Below are 20,504 nucleotides of genomic sequence, written 5' to 3'. Positions count from 1 at the left end.
ATTGGATTGGATTGTATAACCGATGCATCACCACAGGTCTAACCACAAGCACCACCACCAGCTGAACCATGGCGTAGATACGGATATTGCTTTCGCAATTACCGGGCTTAACCAAGCTAAGCCGCAGCGAATTTTTTAAAAAATCATTATGCATATTCAGTCCTTAGTTTAAAGTTAAAAGAGAAACCGGCATCATTTCATTATCCTCCGCCGTTGCCGTTATGCGTGTATTACCATAAGCGCCACAGTGAGCGCGGCCAAGCCAAATAGGCCGACAATTACCGAAGCACGCGCCAGGCCGCCCGCGGTGGACGGTCCGTTCCGTGACCACACCTCGGCCGCCCTAGCCACTGCTTCCCCTATGGAAGAGAGCGCATACAGGTCTGGTTGAAAGCAAGCGTTGAGGCAACGCCAGCTAGCGGCCCTTTAAGCGATCCGTGAGAGTGAGGCAATAAATAGCGGTCGCCGCCGCCGCTCCAAGACAGCCTTGGTACTGTTTTTCAAGGTCGTACACTTCTGCACAGCCCGCCCTTAGAGAGCTTAGCCCCGCCACAGCGTCGCGTACGCAGGAAATTGAGGAAGAAAGCGAGAAAGAGAACAGAGTGAAGTGAAATGAAATGAGCGAGGCCGGCCCCCGGGAGAACGATTGGCGGAGGGCGATATAAATATGCGAATCTCGATCGGCTCCTATACCGGCGTGCCAAGGGCCTCCGCGGCCGCTGAGGCTAGTGCTCGCGTTGAGTGCGGTCTCCGCCTGGGTGATGTGAAATCCCTCTTTGCGGCGGCGGAGTTGGGGTTTGGATAGCCGGGGCGGTCGGCAGTAACCTCGCCGCCGCTAAGAGCGATGTTTGATGTTGTGAGCTTTGTGCGTTTTGGTATTGCGTGAGGCAGCGGCTTACCTTTGTTTTTGTTACTTTCTTTCCTTCTTTTGATTTTTGACAGCGATCTCTTTGATTTTTCTTTTTCGCCGCCGTGGTGGCTCAGTGGTTATGGTGCTCGGCTGCTGATCCGAAAGACGCGAGTTCGATCCCGGCCGCGGCGGTTGAATTTCTTTGGAGGAGAAATTCCAGAGGCCCGTGTACTGTGCGATGTCAGTGCACGTTAAAGAACCCCAGGTGGTCGAAATTTCCGGAGCCCTCCACTACGGCGTCTCTCATATCCTTAGTCGCTTTGGGACGTTACACCCCATAATCCAAACCACCTTTTGATTTTTTTCTTTGTTTGCGCTGATTCAATGTGGGGTGGTGCCATTCCTTTTTCCCATATACATCCATCTCTTGCGGCATTCAAGGTTTGAACGTTCCGTGCGAAGATTTACTGACTGCTCAAGACATCCGAGGCTGGTTCCTTCATGTGGGTTCCCGACTGATCCTATTAGTGACCGCGCCAATCGGCGACTTGAAGAGGCGACGAACCTTACGGTTGCGCATGTTTTCGGCGCTGTGAATGCGCTTCGCCGGTATAATAGTTATTTGCACTGCCTGATCAGTGAAAGGGCAGCGTTATGACAGCCCTCAAAACCAGGACTCAGCGTGAGTCGGGCATTGTATGTTCTTTTGACCCACAGAAGTGTGCGCACACCCTTTGGAAGCGGTACGCGTGCTTCGGAATTCACTGGCTGGTAAGCTCTTCATGGAGTCCAATACCGCTGCTCTCAAAGATTGAGCAGGTATTACAACTCAATGATTAGCATAAACTGCAGCACACAATCCGTAAATGTGGGTTTGCTTATACCTGGTGTCACTTTCCGGATTTTCCACTCGACTAAACACGGTATTGTGAAAGTTTTGCATGCACACACGTTGCGCTTAGGACACTCATCTCGATGGAATGTGCAACTCTCATTTCTGTGAGAGACGGCACCACTCGAAAAATAACATGGATGGAAGTGATTGCTTCTGGCTGTTTCGTCACGATGTGCTGCCAAATATTGTCACTGCACAAGCAAGGATTCAACAGCCGCTTTCGTGGGGTACTGCAAGTTATTGGCAAGCAATCAGCTACTAGCCAGCACAACTAGAAATGTAAGCGTAATGGCTGTATTTGCGTTCGGCAGAAGTACGTTGACAAGTATGCTTCGCCTGCGACTGTCACTTTCCCCGCTGCCGGCAGGGCACTTTTCTTTTTTTTAAGCCCTTTCTAACATATATCACTTTCCCTGCAGAGAGAGTAACATGAAGATAATAGATGGCTCGCTATGCAAACATGTATTTTTTTCCTAGCTTTTGCCTTCCATTACAACCTGTTCATTGCGGCGCTTGTACATAGGCAGATTGAGGGTGAAGCAGTCACGTTTCAATTAACTTCGTATTGATCACTTCGGTCTATGCCGCTTCTGTATCAAGTAGCTTCCTTCATGTTCACGGCCCACGTAATTTCACAATGACGATTGAAACTCCTGGGAACTGCGTGATTGAAAATGCAGTGAACGCTCCGGCACGATGAAACGACCCACAAAGCCAAAGATTCAAGCCTGGCAGGATTAATGCAAATAAGCCAACAACACTAGCTGCTCTAGTGCCGCTTTCCACCGGTGCATCCTGATTGTGCTGACAGGACGAATATTCATCACTCGTTAAATAAATGCGAGGTTTGCTGTCTTCGCTAACACTAGTTTATTCGGTCATGCAATCTTCCTGGGTGCAGTTAGGCAAGATTATGACTGCAATGGAGAATTGAGACGCGGGGTTATGCGGAGCGTGCGTGTCAAGTCGCGCTTCACCATCAGGTGCCGTTACTCTAGGTTAGAAAAAAGAAATGAAAAACACTTCCTACTGCACAGCAACGGAGATTTGGGTGCTGCCGCAGGGAGACGTATCTGTCGAGGAAGTCTACCGCCGCAGCTCGCTGTCTGTGACACAGTTGCAAACATAATGCGCCGAGGCATTCGAAATGCAAGCAGCTGCGTTTGAAAAACGAATAAATAAGTATGCGGGATGGCTCTGAAGAAACCAAATTCGCATCACGACCGAAAAAAACCACCCGTGCACCCGTATCTATTATCAGCAGACGACGCTCAACTTGACCACCGAAGCTGCTGTGTGCGAAGAAAACGAGGAAAAACGGGGTGTCGTCTGCTGTTCCCGTTCCCGATGCAGAGGTGACGCTCCTGGCCAGGGACTTTGTGCGGGGCCGAACGGCCCCTGCAAATCTAAATGATTTTGCATATCCAATAACTATTCGATACATGGGGAGCTTCTTCGCGTTTACTCGGGAGCGGGAAGCGTCGAGAGGAAAACGAACACTTCCCTGAGAACGCGGGTGCGCACTGCGGAGCCGCACTGTGCAACGAGGAAGCTCGCACTCGTTTCCTTGAGAAATTTGTAAGCGAAGTGAAAGGTGGCCATAAAGAAGCAGGAATGGGCAGCTATCATGGAAGCCAGGTCTGATTTGAATAAAAAAGAGGAGAGAAAATGGCAATGAGACAATGACATTACAACGCACCATTAGGATCGCGTACACTCAATAAGGAACCGTTTTTACAGACGAATTATGTCTTTTGCTTGAGCATAGAGTAGTTCATCATAAGGGGGCATTTATGATATTCAGTGTTTAAAGATAGCACTGCGGTATACCAGGAAGCTGTGTAGGTGATTTGAGCTATGAATGGCGGAAAAGGGCCCTTGTAACAAAAGACCTTCGGTAGCATTTCATTGCCTTGTATTCTAACAAGGGCACAGCCGCGGATGGCCTTACAGAGAGGAGAACAGTTCGGCGAAGTCCTAATAGGCTTCCAATAGAACAACAGTTCGAATTAACTGATCGGTAACTAATCTAATTTTTCAATAAATGGCGGCGTACCTTAAGCTCAAAGTATGAGCGCTTTCACTACAAAACAGGAACCACAAGGCGAACTTAAGGGGCTAAAATTGTATAGACGTCGAGGTCTGCGCCTCGTTTCTTTATATCAGCGCGCCGTGAACAAATAAGTGTAGATTAGCTCTGTCAGTGCGTAAGTTAGTTGAGATGCGTGCAAATCTGCACCGTTCTCTGCTGGCCGTACAATATTTTGAGCGTGATTATTGCAGTCCAAAGAGGTTATAGTTTTACACGCGCTAAGAGTGCTTGTATCTTCTTTCTTTCTTGGAAACGTCCATTTCATGTGACGCCCAAGATTACCCAGTTCCTCTGCAAAGTATCTTGAGTATAAAAGACATCAAGGGCAAACGACATCTAGAAGCACAGGCTCGTTGCCCTGGAACGACCAACAGAGGAGCATATCAAGCCAAGATCATCACCGCAACAAAATGTCCGGCCTTAATATATGGCACGAAGTTGAGTCTTCTCCCGGTGTCAAGCGCACGGTTGCGAAGCTCCGTGAGCGGTTAGTTCCCAGGAGACGCTAATGGAGGAAGTGTGCTTCGGCCCCGTGCACAGAGCGGAAGGACCTCCACGGTGAGCGGAAGCGCTTAGAGTGAAAGCGAAGCCCGTGGGAGTGTTGCGCTGCAAGGCCCATTGGCCACCGATGGCCCGACCCTTTGTGTAGTCCACCGGCTCCCGATTGCAGCAACATCAAGCGAAGCACGCTTGCGCACTCCCCGACACGAGTGCATAATCGTAAACGATGGCAACGGACGCTCCACTGGCCCATTGTGTGGATAATTAGCCGGCTATAAATGATTCCGTGAGACAGATGTGTGGGTAATACATTGGGCTGGACTCTTGGTGGTCTCGACAACGGGATGCTGTGATTTGGTCTTTCTACCTGAGTGCAAAAGATTCAACTTGCGTTACGCTAACTGTGTGTGGAATTCGCTAAGCTTGAAATGTATCGACTGTCAAAGCAAATTCTTGTTAACGGGCCACTGCCATGTATGATAGGCAGCACATTGACTGCAATAAGCGAGGATTCAGTGACTCGTATGTGTCACGTACAACCGGCTACTTTTACATCTTTCATCAAAATAGTCAAGCTCTATGGTATAGCTAATTACTAAAGCCAGCTGACCAATGGGAGATGCGACTTGCCTATTGGAACTTAGAGTATGTTTCGGAATAAGCCGGCGCACTTTGACTGCAACAACTTTGGCCAATGCGATGGGCCACGGACAATTCATACGCACCAGCTGCTACTTTAATTCATCATCATCATCATCATCATCCTCAGCCTAACTACGCCCACTGCAGGGCAAAGACCTCTCCCATGTCTCTCCAGTTAACCCTGTCCTGTTTAACCCTGTCCTCAATTAACCCTGTACTTGAAGTCGGTCTATGATAAACGGGCGTCAACACCTCCCACACGTAGTACAGTTTTTGGTAAATGGCGCATTTCGTTGAGGACAACGCAACGGCTTACAGGTCGCAAAATGGCCAGGGGAATGCAGTGAGCAGTGTGCATAAGCAAACAAACGGGGAAAATTATACCCATGCTAAAATCGGGAAGATTAAACGAACGTGGCGGAAGCATGTAATGCGATGTGAAGATAAGCGATGGTAAACTTCAAGAGGAGGAAAACTTAGCAAATGGGATGCGTAGGATCAAGTGTGCTGTTGATAGGGTAGATTAAGCTGGCACAGGAAGGGGTTGATTGGAGATTGATTGGAGAGGCATTTGGCAAATTGTGAATATAAATGGGTTAATGAATACGATGCTGATCACAAAGTATTGGCTTTACAGCAAAGGACTTTCTATAGTGAAATGACTCAATCGGTTCTCGTAGTTATAAGTTGAGACAGGACGCGACGCCGACACAGTATCTGGTTAGTCTCACCATCGGGACCCAGAAAGTTCATGTCTGCATAGCACATAGTCTCTTCACTAGAATAGTCAAAGGGGTGTTAATCTGAACCTTATGCTTACTAGGTCAAGGAGAACCAGATTCACGTCATGGAGCGATTCAGAGCGGGCATAAAGAGAAGCATCGTGCCTTGTCCTACCTTATCTAAACTATCAACCGTTCGATCTCTAAGCAGGCAACGACATGTTGACATACACTGCCCAGAGGAAGGCATCAGCAACAACAGCAGGAAGACATATTTGCCGATGTACTGCCGGTGTGTTCAACGACCGGTGAGCGCCTTTCCTACGTGGGAAGGGACCAAGCCGGCACCATTACAGACTCGCATCCGAACTCTCCTCTCGCGGCGCTATTATTAGGAGCGATTAGAGGCACCCGCATAAAGCCATATACCTCGGGAGCGAAGAACTACAGCACGAGCGAGCCCTAATGGTTCGCACGCCTCGCAGAATCGTCGCCCAGCTGACCTCTGCTGCTCGATTTCTCTCCATATTTTCTTTTCATTTTCTCTCTTTCCTATAATCGTGGGCAGCCTTCTGGCACGACGCGGAACCGCCGGGCTTCCCGCGGACGCCTGTCTGCTCCCTGCCCGCCTCGCGGTATTTTTTTCCTGTCCAGTCGACGCGACGAAAGGGCCTTCCACGTTTCCTGTTGCCCGAAGCGGTTCCGATTGCGCGCGTGTATACTTCACGTTGTTCCCACGAGTTCGATGCAGTGCCGTTTAAGCAGAGTGGACGGCTTCAAGAGAAAGGAAAGGATCTCAAAGGCTTTTCCGCCACTCTGTCTGGTCTGTCCTGCTACGGTCTCCTTTCAGAAAGTGCACGATATGCCTTTTATCCGCCTATTGTTTCGTGTTTGAACATGTTAGAATTAACTCTGATGACTTCTTCAAGGCGGGTAAGGCGGGCCATGACCCAAACCGTTTTCCCTCCGCTGTAGGTGTAAAATTAACTTTCACTGAGAGATGTGGCACGCGGCTATGCATTAGATGGAGGCTTCGTTAACTATGCTTATGACGTCGTGGAATGGTTCTAGATCATAACATTAGTGCAATATGCTTTCCCCAATGGCCTATATCCTGGCTTATTAAATGTGTCCTAATTACAGCGAAACGTTGCAATATGTTCTAACGCTGCTCTCGCGTTAAAGCTTTGAAGACACCTGTGTGATCCAACACCGGCGAGATGAAGTCTGATCAGGAGAGCAGCGCAAAGAATCGGATCACATTGGAGGTTTGATGTGCAGCACGGAAAACATTGGTGCAGTACCCGGTTGTCTCCGACACCTCCGCCAGCGGTGACTATGTACTGCAGGCCGAACAACCAGATCCTTAAGAAACTCTGTCTTCTATTTTCGTTCCGCGTACTCAAGGTTAACGCGGTCATGTGGAAATCGCCCCTACAAAGAGCAACAACAGGTGCATTAAAAAAGGTGTGTGTGCTGTGAGGGTCGTTCGAAAACAGCATTTTACTGCGCATACGCCTTGAAATATTTTATTGCGCTACTCTTTTCAGAATTTATAACCGTTCGACGAATGAAACTTCACCTGTGGAGCACACATATGCTGCAAAAATTTTACATTCGCAAAAGAATTTCGCTTTTTGTAAGCGGCATGGTGCTGACTCGGGTGATAGAGTATTTTTCCCATCATAGTCTGTAAAACTTAGAGCAATCCACGACCACGAGAAGGAATGCGCATAGAAAAACATTAGCCACGGTGACATATGCGGACAGCTCTCTTCGAGTACGGCTCCATTCGTTTTACGGCGCCCCACTTTCGAGGCTGAAGGCTGCAGAAGCAAAACGAACTGACTCGGTGAAGAAGAGCCACTTCGGCTTGTGAGGCAGAAGACACAGAGCTCATTGGGAGTGGCGTCACTGTCATTAGCTGGCTGCTTGTGAATTCGGAGCACGGCCGGGCTCCAATCTATACTGCTCATTCGGTTGCGGCCGTCGTGCAGGTTTTTCCGTGACACCTTGAGTAGAGAGCACAGGAGGAAAAAGGACCCGAATGTTCTCTTCTGGTTTTGTATGAAGGTCTGTTTCTTGTGCCTTTTACGTAGCCTGAAGCAAATCTGTCGGCGAAAAACACTTCAGTGGTCGCTGGACGACTGGCTTTAAAATTGAACACGAACGATGCAGATAACACTGAGCCCCAGTATTGACTGTTAGCATTCTATTAAGGTTCTACCATTCCACTTCCTTCCAGCTACAGAACAGCTTTTTTGCCTTTGAACAAACAGAATACAAAACTCGAACAGACAAAAGGAAACGCATAAACATGCTGATCGTGCCTAAATGCGATCTCTAACCCTATCTGACGGCGTATTCGATTTCCTTCTTCCTATTCGCCGCTGTGGCTTAACGGTTAAGGCGTTGTGGTGCTGACCCCCACAGCGCAAGATCGGGGCCCTTTCAGTGGAGTCCCATTTCGATGCGAACGAGACGTGAAAACGCCCCTATGTTGTGCGATGTCAGTGTGCGTTAAGCAACCACGTGGGGTGGAAGTTATTCTGGAGCCCCCTGCTACATCGCCTTTCTGCCTAGATGCAGTCTAGGGACATTGCATTACACATACCATTTCATACCTGACCGAACCCTGGGATATCATGTCATTTTTCTTGCTATTTTTGTTCAGCCAGATTGCTCAGCTCGAAGACTACGAGCAAAGGGACTGTAACGCATTCGCTGACCTGCTTTCGTGCAAAGTTGCCTGGTCATCGAGACGGCGAATTTCTACAGCTATGGATTAGCAGCTGTATCCTCCACACGGGATTCATTAGACGTCGCCTGTTTTCATGGAGTTCTGAAGGGGAAATGCTAAATATTTTGTTTAGTTACTTCAAAACAGGACCGAGTTCATTAACGAGCCTAGAATAATGATGACATGTTTTCAGCTCGACTGAGCCATGAACTCATGCGTCATCATATCTAGCCTTTCGGCGTTGCATAAAAGGATGACATGAGACACATTCTTAATCTCTTAAACTCACTCCTACAGTCAATAAAAACTGTGTTTTGACAACAGGACTAGAATCTACCTCGGTGATCAGAATTTTCCTCAGGAATTTGATTCCAAGGGTGTGCGTAAGAGACTTAATCGTGAGAATAGCTGCAAGATTCCAACACGCTCTACAGAAGTGGTGGATGGCATTGCACTGAAATCTCAAGGAGATGGATAGGGTGACAGGCAAGGTGTTTTCAGCGTACACAAGGAAAAAAGTTGGTGATGCTGGATTTCGCTTTCTTCAGGGAGTTTGATAATTGTGTTTTTAGTAAGACCTTTTCCCCCTAAGCGCTCGACATAGCAATGTTCTCGATTTGAATTAGCAGTGCGTGTAAATCATCATAAAAGCCTAAACACGTCCACTGCCCGAGGAAAGCCTCATGCAATGACCTTCAGTTGTCCTTCAAATTTGCGTACGCTTCATATGTGTGAAAAATTATGGGGTTTTGGTAACGTCCCTGTACTCTTCGTGATTGGTTAATCCTTATTTGTTGGCTTTACTGATCATTTAGCATTTACATGACTGCAGTCGCTCGTTCTTAGTTTTTAATTTAAATCTAAATTTATATATATACAAAACAGCGCCACAGCACACAGGGACAAGGAAGAGTGCTGCGTGCCGTGGCGCTATTTTTTATGTCGTATGCTACCAACAAGCCCAAAATGCCACCTTACTTTTAGAAATGCGGATGTGTTCTATGTTTTTTTTTTACACTGAATGACATGTGTCCCAGATGTATTTCGTCGAACATTGTCTCCACTTCTAGTTTTATTTCCTCCCCCTAGCGAAAAGAAGTAGCCGCAGCCGCTGTCTGGCACCAACCACGCAATTCACCTCCGTGTAACTATATAAAATAAACCTTTTCCTGCGTCAAAAGGAACTATTTTATCCCCGCCGATATGAGAATTTTCTCCGTCCATCTAATTTTCTCCCACCCCCTGCTACATTTGCCTTCTCGTAGCACGTGTGTACGGGAAAATATTTGCTCAATAGGTTAGCAGCGGTCGAGTGTAAGAGCCGGAAGTCTAAACTGATATCTCAAACTTCCGCTTAAGAAGTGCTCACCACGTGCACAACCGAATAAGGTTACCGACCGCACTGCACGTCGCGACCCACGAGAGAAAGCATGCTAAATGAAGCGTTGAGGAGAATTAAAACTGCAAGAAAAAAATCTTATCTTATCTGACACGTGCGCCATACGTGTTTACGCCATCTGCCGCGTCCCAGATGCACTCCAGTCACCTCCTCCCGGAACGTGACCCGTTTAAAAGAGATCGCCAGATGAAATACCCCCAGGGTCCTCCACAGTAACCGGGAATTTTTCCATCACTTTCCCCGGCAGGCAGAGACTGGTACAAACTGCGCCGTGGCTTTTCACAACACACAAATTAGTTTGGGAGGGGTATTTTATGTCTGAAAGGCAACACCCATACTAATTGGACGAATGACGTGGGTGGAGTTTCTTGACTGTATACCTGCTTTCGACCGCCTCTACAACTGCTGTTGTTTCTTTTTTCTTTGCCTGACGTGCGCTTTCATCTCGGTGGACAGCTGCTTGTATTTCTTTTTTCTCCCGCCTAACATCAAAAGAAGGTCGCATGTACAAGACCGCAGCCGTATCAAAGGTCTACAGTTTGGCAACTACATTGAGGTTACGCCAAAACGGACGGCGCGGTTACCCAGATGAGTTGAAAGACATTACATGAGAAGAGCGTTCTGAGCATGGCACTTGCAAAACTACCAGCAGGTCCCATGTAGTTAGCACCTTCAGTCTAATTGGTTTCAAGCTATAGGACGCTAGCTGGTTCGGTCCCGCCGCTTGCTGCAGTGACAAAGAAAAGTTTCAAGAGGATTCTTGTACCAGATCGCCACGGTCGTACATGTTGCCCCTGCCTGTGTGCGGAAAGGGGCTGGATATCAAAGCCTGGTGTGGCTTCTGATAAACGAACTTTGTGGAGCACCAATAGAACCTTCTTCACGACTTCTGTGCATCCTCGCAGCAACTTCTCCTATATATATATATATATATATATATATATATATATATATAAGAAGGGGGTGAAGATCGGATGGATCCGGTAGAACATAAACGTAATTCTGTTGACACACGGTAGAAAAACAACTTTATTCTTAACGTTAGAATAAAGTTGTTTTTCTACCGTGTGAACCGATTTACGTTTATATATATATATATATATATTAAGAGAAGCGAACAGGCACAGAAACCAAAGAATACCGGGAATTTTATTTATATTTATTTATTTTGTGTAATGCGGAGGTTCCCACCACCGGCATGTGGTTGTTTTTTCTTCTGCTTTTCTATTAAATTATCTTAAAGCGATAACATAATCAGTAATATTCTCCTTTGATCAACACCAAAAAATAAATACATATAAATAAAATCCCTTGTGTTCCTTAGTTTCTGTGGCTGTTGGCTTCTCTTAAAATGTATAACGAGCCCCTCATTCCCCTTCACTTGTCTGCTATATATATAAGTATAACGTATAAGTATATACGTTATATACATGTATAAAGTATACATAAGCATAATTATATATATATATATATATATATATATATATATATATATATATATATATATATATATTACTTCCACCTACTTATTTCTGTACTTCCTATCCGTTCCTCGTTCACCTGCTATGTGTCCAACCCTTACAAAAGGGGAAACATTAGCGAAGACAAATCACTCTCGAAATAGATCGCTCTTCCGATCGAATCGTCGAGCCTAATAAATATGTTTCCTTTAACAAAGCGTATACTTCGTTATGTATATAAAAGTATCTTTAAAGCCTGGAATGGCATTTTATGAAGTCTGACGTCAACAACTCAGGCGATGCGCCTATAGGTGTATCAGTGTTCTGAATTACTGCCTTTTTGAATGCATCTTTATTTTTTTCGCCGCTCATGCGTTAAGCACATCCAGCCATGATTAAAGAACTGACTTGAAGTATGCATTTTGAAATAAATATAACTATCCTTACTGCTTCTCGCGCGCAGACACCACTCGTTTATTCTACTACTTTTAAACTACTGTTCGCTAAACCTGATCACTCATTTAAAAAAAAACAACGAATAAGGACTTCAGAGTCACCATCGCGCTCGAAACATTTAAAAGACGACCTTCTTTACATTACCTTTCACGTACGGGCGTACGCACACAGTGCGCGCTTTCGGCCGCAGTACTGAACGTGTCTTCTCTCTATTCAACCAGCGATTCGTTGACCACGAAGAAATTCTCGGACAATGAACAGTGCTGGAGTTTTTTTTTTTTTGTAATTCGCCATCCGGCATATATCCCCCCCATTAACGCAGCGTATACAAAGCGTACGTTTAAAGGTGTCTGCATTCGGCTATTTTACCAGCCAAATGTTTGTCGACATCAGGCGTGAACTTTGGGTGTAAGTGCTCCAGAAACACATTCTCACCGGTTGCCCATAAAAGTCACGCATCTTTTTAGAGGCGACCTTATTCTTCGTCTAGTATGCTTCTTCCGTTTCGCCTTCCTTTTTCGCCAAGCTTACCTGGTCTACACGGCCAGTTTAAATCTACCTTCGCGTCTTTATATCCGGACCTACGTACTGACGAGTTTAGTGGATCGGTACGGACGTAACTGAAGGCAGAAGGTGGTTCCGTTCTAAGTGCTGTCCCGCCTGTAAAATTAGAAACAAAGGCACGTTGTATGTGCGCGACAAAACGCACCAGCCATAACTATCAGCCTGAATATGCCATTGCTTTCAGTTTTTGAATGACAATGTGAAAGTATGCTGAAAAGTTGTAGCCTGCTTCGTTCCCTTCCGTAGAGCTTGATGCTGAGCTAGTTGGCCACTCATTCTATGAAATTGAAGATGGCACTATTGGGAAGACAACAGGGGAAGAGGTTGACACAACAAACAAAGACTTTTTTGTCGTGTCCGGACTTGTAACTAATGAAGACATGTGTGCTGCTTATAATCACACAGATGAACTCGGGCAAGCACTGTTAGGCAAGTAAGGTGTCCGAAGACATAGGGATGTTTTCACGAAAATCACTCTTGCAAGCTTTAAAGCGCGTTTCAGAAGAGAAACTGAAAGGGAATTTTTCTACAGCATCGATCGATCTGGTGGAAGGAAAGAAGGAAAATAGAACAAAATTATTCACACTGAGCAATCCTGGACAAAAACGCGTTTAAGCGGGAAACCGTTTATGATTGCAATTTTTTTTAATATGATGTGATATTTCACTACAATAATCAATGTATCCACAGATCACCCGATGTCATTCTTGTATTTGTTTTTCTATTAACGTTTCTGTTATCGTCAAAAGCGTTCCCCATTTGTTTTCTATAGCAGTCTTAACTCTTCGATGCGATGAGCGGAAGCACTTTGAAAGAAAGATTTTGACCTATATCAGAAGAATCGACCATTAGCTTCAAATTTTTTCCGGCAGTGTTCGACATACACTCTAAGAACAAAAGGAGTGCAGGGAACTCCTTTCGATGGAGTATACGCTTGTCCCATATTTCACTCCTTTTTCCAGAGTCGCCGCACCCCTGCTAGGCGCACTCCCTCTGCAGGAGTAGAAACACTCCTTTATTACGAATGGCTGGGAAAAAAAAGTTGCTCCGGAGGGAGGATTCGAACCGGGAAACTCGGCATTGCGAGCCGAGTGCGCTACCTCTCGCCTATACTTGGGACGGGTGGGAATGCTTTTCAGTAGATATATATGCTAACATTTTGAGTTCAGCGGCAGTTTCGTGCGTATATGTCGCAAGTTCTGTTCTCTAAATTGGTAGATCGCTGGCTGGTTAGAGTTTCCACAGCTCAGTAAATGATGAAACAGTAAAGGCAACATCTGAACGCCACAACGCCACGGTAAATCTTTACTCGACAGCAATTTCATGGTGCACAGTACGTTGACTCGCCCTTCGCGAACGAGTTAACTGGTGTCCTGATGCACTATTATTCGTATTAAAATGATGTGTAGCTTCCCTAGAGCACTCGTCGATCATTCATACCGTAGTAGGAATGCCATATAAAGTGTTGAGACTAATGTTTCGCCGTCGACCGCGAAGGTTTACGGGATCTGACAGAAGTGTTTTCCTTTAACAGAAGCATCGCTCGTTTCTGCGAACCGCTTTTTCTTGGAGGTTGTTGTGCTGAAATAGATGTTGCAAAATGTGAATGGCGGTTCCGAAGGGCATAAAATATATTCACACAGCAATAAACTAATGTTTAGGATAAATTGCGACCGTTACCATGACAGTCTCTTCTTAAACGCATTCTACGGAAGTGCATGACTTCGCTGAATGGTATAGACTATTCAGAACCCCGCGGCGGTCGCATTTCGATGAATGCGAAACTCCAAAGCCTCATGCACTGCGCGATGTTAGTGCACTTCGCTTTGGGATGTCGCGATGTCAGTGCAGTTGCTTTGGGACGTAAAATCCATTGAAATCAAATCAAATATGCTGTATGAATGCAACGCAATAATCTCCAAAGTGTACACTGCACGTATAGGTTATGTACAAGGTCTGGCTCTGTGGGCGGAGCACAGCGCACTTTCTTGTTTGGTTGTTTTTGCTTATCACTAGTTTGCATAAGATGCGAGTCACAGGTCACTATATATATGGCTCCGCTGCAGTACAAAAGCTAAGAAAATAAACAACCTCCAACTCCCTCAGGCCCTAGAGGGAGTACGCTCGCAGTTTTACTCTGTACCGAAGGAGGCGTTTCACTCCTTAGGGAACTTAGGCGGAGTAAACTGCTGCTAAAGAGAGTGCAGTAGCCGGTATACTCTATCATAGAGAGTATCAGTTCTTAGAGTGTAGACTCATTGTACAAGACGAAACGAGCTTCGTTCCACCTCAGTTGCCTGCATTGAGGGCGGCGGGCTCATCTCGTGGTCGGAAGGAAAAGCAAGGCAAAAGAAAAAGGGCAAGGAGACTACTGTCGCGTCGTTCTGAAATTAACCCAAATCCAGCCGTCCCCTGCCGGTCTTGCAAGGTCCTCCGGGTGACATTCCTGGGCGATTAGGACGGTCACCTCCGTCGGGAATTCTTCGCAGGAGACTACGTAAGTCCCTTTTCCGCCTCCTAATTAATTCACTAGCGGAGTGGAGGTCGAACGTACTGCCAGCCGAGAACTCGGATTATAAAGCGCAGAAATAAAGAAAATTTTAACAAGAGAACAAACTTTTGACGTGGTCTGGACAAGTGAGAGGGGCTTAACGCCGTGAAGATGTACATCGGCTTTGAGGAAAAAAATAGCACAAGGGCAGGTGAACTATTTCTATTGCCTAGAGTTACTAACGTGAGCTTAATTGGTTTGGTTTGGTTTCTGGGGTTTAACGTCCCAAAGCGACTAAGGCTATGAGAGACGCCGTAGTGGAGGGCTCCGGAAATTTCGACCACCTGGGGTTCTTTAACGTGCACTGACATCGCACAGTACACGGGCCTCGAATTTCTCCTCCAAAGAAATTCAGCCGCCGCGACCGGGATCGAACCCGCGTCTTTCGGGCCAGCAGCCGAGCACCATAGCCACTGAGCCACCGCGGCGGCCTCTTAATTGTCAGTGCCCATTGGTGTCTTATACAGATTATCTAGACCGGACTGGGACCGGGGTTCAAAACCTTGACCTCGGGCCTAGCAATCTAAGTCTATTGACTCTGAGCCAACTTAATCCCCAAGAAATCAAAGCCCAAGAAGACTACAAAAAATAGGGAAACAAAGGATAGTTGTTTTGTTTTCTTCTGTCACCTACAGCTTTTTCCTTGGTTTGTACTTTTTACATATTCAATCTCTATCCGGCTACGTCTATCGGGTAGTCGTGTCGAATAACGTGGCGCGAGACCCCAGGCGATTGAACGAAAACCTAGGCGATTAAAAGCAATGACGACTGAAAGCCCAGGCGATTGAGCAAGTGGCTACTCAAAGACATCTTTCAGACTTTACCATTTCACAAGAGCGATTCAGCTTCTTAAATTGAGCAATAAGGGGAAACTATATCCGGTTCTCCTCACTGCGACACGTCGCGATCCAAAGGGCAAAAAAGTTTAACAGGACTAACGGTGTTTCACATTCCTGCGTTTTCAAGCTGCGCACTTACAGGCGTACATCCAAGGTTTCTGCAGAGTATCAGCTTCTGCAACAACCTGCGATGTGAGGCCCTGCAGGGTAGAAGATCCTGGCCATTTAAGAAACTTTTCGTTCCCAAAAGAGTGCTTCACACATTATTTCCTGGTGCGCTCGTGTGCACAAGGAATGGGAAGCTCTGGCTGGTGGCATTTTCCACGCGAATAAACGATCAAGTCCCATTCTGGGCGCATCGTTGCGTACCGTCAGCCATCCGTGTCAACGCTGCGATCGAACCCGGCAGTTAAGTCAACTAACGAGGCGGCTAGGTTATGCTCGAGGCTTATCATCTCGCGGAAGCGTTTTAAGGAATCATATTTAAACAGACGCCTAAACTACCTTTCCCGAAGCGCAAATGGACGACCACTGTGTAGCCCTGTCTTCTTGTAAAAGAGCGAACTTGTTTACTTCTGTCCGGCTCCATCAAAAAAAGTAACTGACCTGAATTGCTATAAAACGCCGACACATCTGGAGAAAGAGGGAAGAAAAAAATCTTCACACTGCTTCGTCAGATAAGGTGGCGATATCGACCTCAGCGCACCCGCGCGATTACTCTGAGAAACGAAGAGGACTTCGAGAATGTTCAGCGGCGCTAAGATAGAGGTTATCGGTGCCCCCCTGGAATCTCAACGCAGTGGTTACAAGTTGTTGTGCAAGCTAAAAGAATGGCCGCACAGTAGCCGGGGCGTAGTGATTAATCGTCCGATATGCGACGTTCGAACACAATGATCGGGAGCACGGCTGGCGCTGCCAAAGCTCGCGTAATCAACAAATGAGAGGACTGGTTCTTCAAGTCTGTCGATCGATCCGGTCTCTCGCTACCGCCCGCAGGTGTCCCGAAGGGTTGGCGTAGATTATGGGAGCCTTGCAACAAGACTAAACAGTTCGTAGCGGTTTTGCCGACGAAGCGTGCAAGGACACCGGTAATTCCTTGTGACGCTAACTTTCCAGAAGGTATTGGAAGCACTGCACTGACATCGAGCTGCAGGGACTCGCCAAAGATGATCCCAAGCATTTGCGATCAATACAAAGAACCAGCGTGACTTTTCGACTGGCAGTGAAAACGAAGTCATCAAATTAGTAGTCGGAGCACAAGCTACCGGTCTAAAAAGACTTTCTGTCCCCTTATAGTGCGTCACCAATGGGTGGCATTCAATCACGTAGGATGCCGGGCTGATCTTACTGCTTTTCCATGTCCTTTTCAGAAGAGAAGTAAAGCGATTTGACGCTATTAAGAATGCTGCGAATAGAAGGACGTGGAGAACTGGTCAGGCTTCTGCTACTGACGACCCAATTTCTTCGAATAGCTATTTTTCGAGTATGCAATTTGTTATGCCCGACTGCGAAATTTCTGTTCTTCTATCACTTGGTAGTTTTTCTTTACTATATAAGGAATGACCGACCTAAGCGCCCCGAGTAAGCGTCCTGCTGCAACAGTCCCTGGTTTTATTCCCCGGCAAACAGACGCGTGGCACCACAGATTAGCACAAAGGCATTCAAGGACACCAGTACATCCACTATGTGAAGATGCGAGCACGTATGATTGATCGAAAGGAAGAAAATATAAAAGTAATGCAACTCATGCGTACTCACCATGATGCAATGTTAATGTGCAAGACGGCTTCCGAATCCAGTTGCAGGCGGGTAGTCCTTGTTCGAAGCAGCCGATAACCCGTGTGGGAGCCGGAATTCACTGGATATCACACACTCCGAGGCACCGGTGTCTTATTACACCGAAACTCCTAGAGTGAAATTTTATGCCCAAGGAGTCCTCGCGAAATGTTCCTCGTTCTTCCTTTTTGAATCAAACCCGAGCCACGAATGAATTGCGAGCCAGAAAGTTCCCCGGTTTAGGCGGGTTAACGTCACCTAACCCAGGTAAAGCAAGGCCTAACGCACACGCCAACTCGCAGACGACGACAAAGTTACGCAGAGCGCGCGCCCTCAGCGGAGCCGCGCAGACGACGTCACCGACGACGATTCTTTGGTTTCGGTTTGCACTGACCGTCCTTCTTCAACCCCTGGAAAAAAAAAATTGAGAACCGTCTTCGCGCTGGTACAGCGCTAGTCCTGCCGGTGAGAGTGTGAAGTCCCGCGAAGCCTGCTTCTACGTCCGGGGGAGGCAGAAAGCGTCGAGGCGCTGTCTAGGTGGTGGCACACTCGTAGCACGATGCGCAGAGGGATCGCGAGCGGACCGACCGACCGACCTGGTCGAGCACCGTTACCTGCTTTGCGCGTACGTAACGGGTCTCAGCGTCTCACCGCCGCACGCCACCACCCCCCTCGGAAACCGGTGGAGCGACGCGTGGTCTGGCAACATCCACACCGTCACTCACTCACTCACTCTCTCGCTAGCTCACTTCCCCTGGAGTTCCCCCTTCCCCACCACTTGCCCTCACCCGATTTCATGAACGCTTTTTTCTTGCTTGGACGAGTCACGTGACAGCCGCCGGCCCAACCAGCGGACCAGAAACCAGGTAACCTACCTGCCCTGCATCGTGCAGTCTGGTCCGACTGCCTTCTTTATCGCGCGTCTTTTCTCCTTTCTTTCTTTCGCCCAGCTGGGTCCTTTCCCCTTCCTTCGTTGCTACTTTTCTTGCCTCGTACGTTGCCTTTTCTTCTTCGTTAAGAAAGTTTTGCACGCGTCTGAGCCGTGCCTCTGCTCCGCAGTCATGCCTGTGTGCTCCTCGAGGCGATTGGCGAGTCTTTAATGTCCGTCTTGTTTCCCCTCGGCAGAGTCTCCACAGCTGTTTCCTGCCATGTCGGCCCCTTCTAACTAAGCGCAAAAGGACCTCCCAAACTCTCTTAAACAGGAACAATATTCTTCGCGTTTTAGCTGCGCCAAAGGTAGAAATCCTTCCTAGGAAACTTGAAATCTTTCAGGAGTAATATGCTTAGTACTTTCGTCGGACACTTACTTTCGTAGTAGGGTACTTAGGCTTTCGTAGCCATAATACGCAGACACGTCCTTTTTTTCAGTGCATTTGGTGGGATCTAGTTGGATGAGATAATGCAGTAGCATCTCTTCTCAACAGCCCAAACGGAAAAATCTCGCGTTAATGCACCGCCTTGCTGAAAAATATGCGTCCGCAGTGCTTGCAAAAAGGCCCACGAAGAGGCGTTTCTGTATTATTATTTGAAAACGGAAGCTACAAAGGGACGAGCGCCATAGTTTTCTCATCCATGAAAGATTAGGGGCGCTGACGATGCATGTCGATCCAGAAGGCACAAACCAACATCTAACCTGGTGGACCGTATATTTTCAAATAAAGGCTGAGCACTTGCACTAGGCATCTGTGGAGTTTCTTCATACACGAACTGTGCGAAGATATCCTTGCAGCTTACGTCAAGAACTAATGGTTGCGTTGCTAGAAAGCTTACGCATTTTAGTGCCAGGCAAAAGTTTTGTTTTCCCTGCTGTATCTCGGCATTGAAAGGCGCTATGCAGCTAAGGACATCCAATTCGTGCAAATCGCTATGCGATCGCTCCCAGCGTGTCATGTTGCCCAGAACAAGCGGCATTTCTAGATACATTGCGCAGGCAAGTAGGAGAAGATAGCGGACGCCTCCAAGCTGGCTCAGGCTCAGTTGGATCCTCTCATAAATGCACCAAAAGAGGATGAGTACTGGCACCTAGGAAGGTGCGCCCTTGACTCATCTATATATTCTATACGCCTCGATCTGATTTCACCTTGTTCGAACGAAGCATATGCAAATGCTGCGACACTGCAGCAATGTGTAACGGTCACTGGGCGAGCGTTAAAATGCGAACGTTCCAAATTCTTTCCGCGGACTTTTCGGTCGGGGAGTGGTTAACACCGCAAAATAAAAGTTCTCGCGCCGAAAAGATTGAAGAATTGCCAGTGTTCTACATATAGCAGAAGTATGGTGAGTTGGGCGAGTTGAATCCAGTTCATTTTGGCTGAAAATCCTACAAGCAACCATAACTTCCTAAAGCTGTGGAGAGAACGAAATAACTCCTCATTTTCTGCAAGTACTTTTTGCTATGATCGCCCAGTCGACTCAACACAATCCTCCAATTTCGCTCCCGAATTTGATTTCGTGCTAAATCTTTAGTGCACAGATTCTGTTTCCAGATGGCACATAAAGTCATGTAATTTTTTCTGGCTTTAGAACAATTGAGAGAAATGTCGGTTTACGTTGGTTTATTTTTTATTTAACGTCCCGAAGCAACTCAGGCTATGAGGGACGCCGTAGTGAAGGGCTCCGGAAATGTCGACCTCCTGGGGATCTTTAACGTGCACTGATATCGCACAGCACACGGGCGTTTAGAATTTCGCCTCCATCGAAATTCAGCCGCCGCGGCCGGGATCGAACCCGCGTCTTTCGGGCCAGCAGCCGAGCGCCATAACCACTGAGCCACCGCGGCGGAGTAATTTAGAGAAATTTATGTAAAAGAAAAGGCTTCTGGATATTTCAATATACTTCTGCGGGCGGCAAACATCTTTCACCTCACCGCCTCTTTGGTTAGTATTTTTAACTTTTTTAATGTACCAACCCGCTGTGGTGGTTATGTTGGTTAGCGTTTGGCTGCTGACTACAAAGTCACGGGTTCGATCCTGGCGGCGATGGCCGGATTTCGATTTCGCCAGAAATGTAAAAAAAAA

At 47.0% G+C, this 20,504-nt stretch overlaps 1 protein-coding gene across 1 annotated transcript in view; it reads right to left on the bottom strand.

Moving 5' to 3' along the window:
• Cht7 (chitinase 7) overlaps window positions 1-17,519 on the bottom strand; it is a 155,859-nt gene extending 138,340 nt beyond the window's left edge. Inside the window, exon 1 of the mRNA XM_089585506.1 lies at window positions 17,470-17,519. Within this exon, the coding sequence (XP_089441632.1) occupies window positions 17,470-17,472 (3 nt within the window). The 5' untranslated portion in view covers window positions 17,473-17,519. The remainder of the gene's footprint in view (window positions 1-17,469) is intronic.
• Window positions 17,520-20,504: the final 2,985 nt, after the last annotated feature.

The sequence above is a fragment of the Amblyomma mixtum genome, chromosome 4 (genome assembly GCF_055824585.1).
Source record: "Amblyomma mixtum isolate Tamu chromosome 4, ASM5582458v1, whole genome shotgun sequence".
NCBI classification, from domain to species: domain Eukaryota; kingdom Metazoa; phylum Arthropoda; class Arachnida; order Ixodida; family Ixodidae; genus Amblyomma; species Amblyomma mixtum.
The sequence above is the reverse complement of the archived record's forward strand: the minus strand, read 5'-3'. Positions and strand labels throughout refer to the sequence as shown.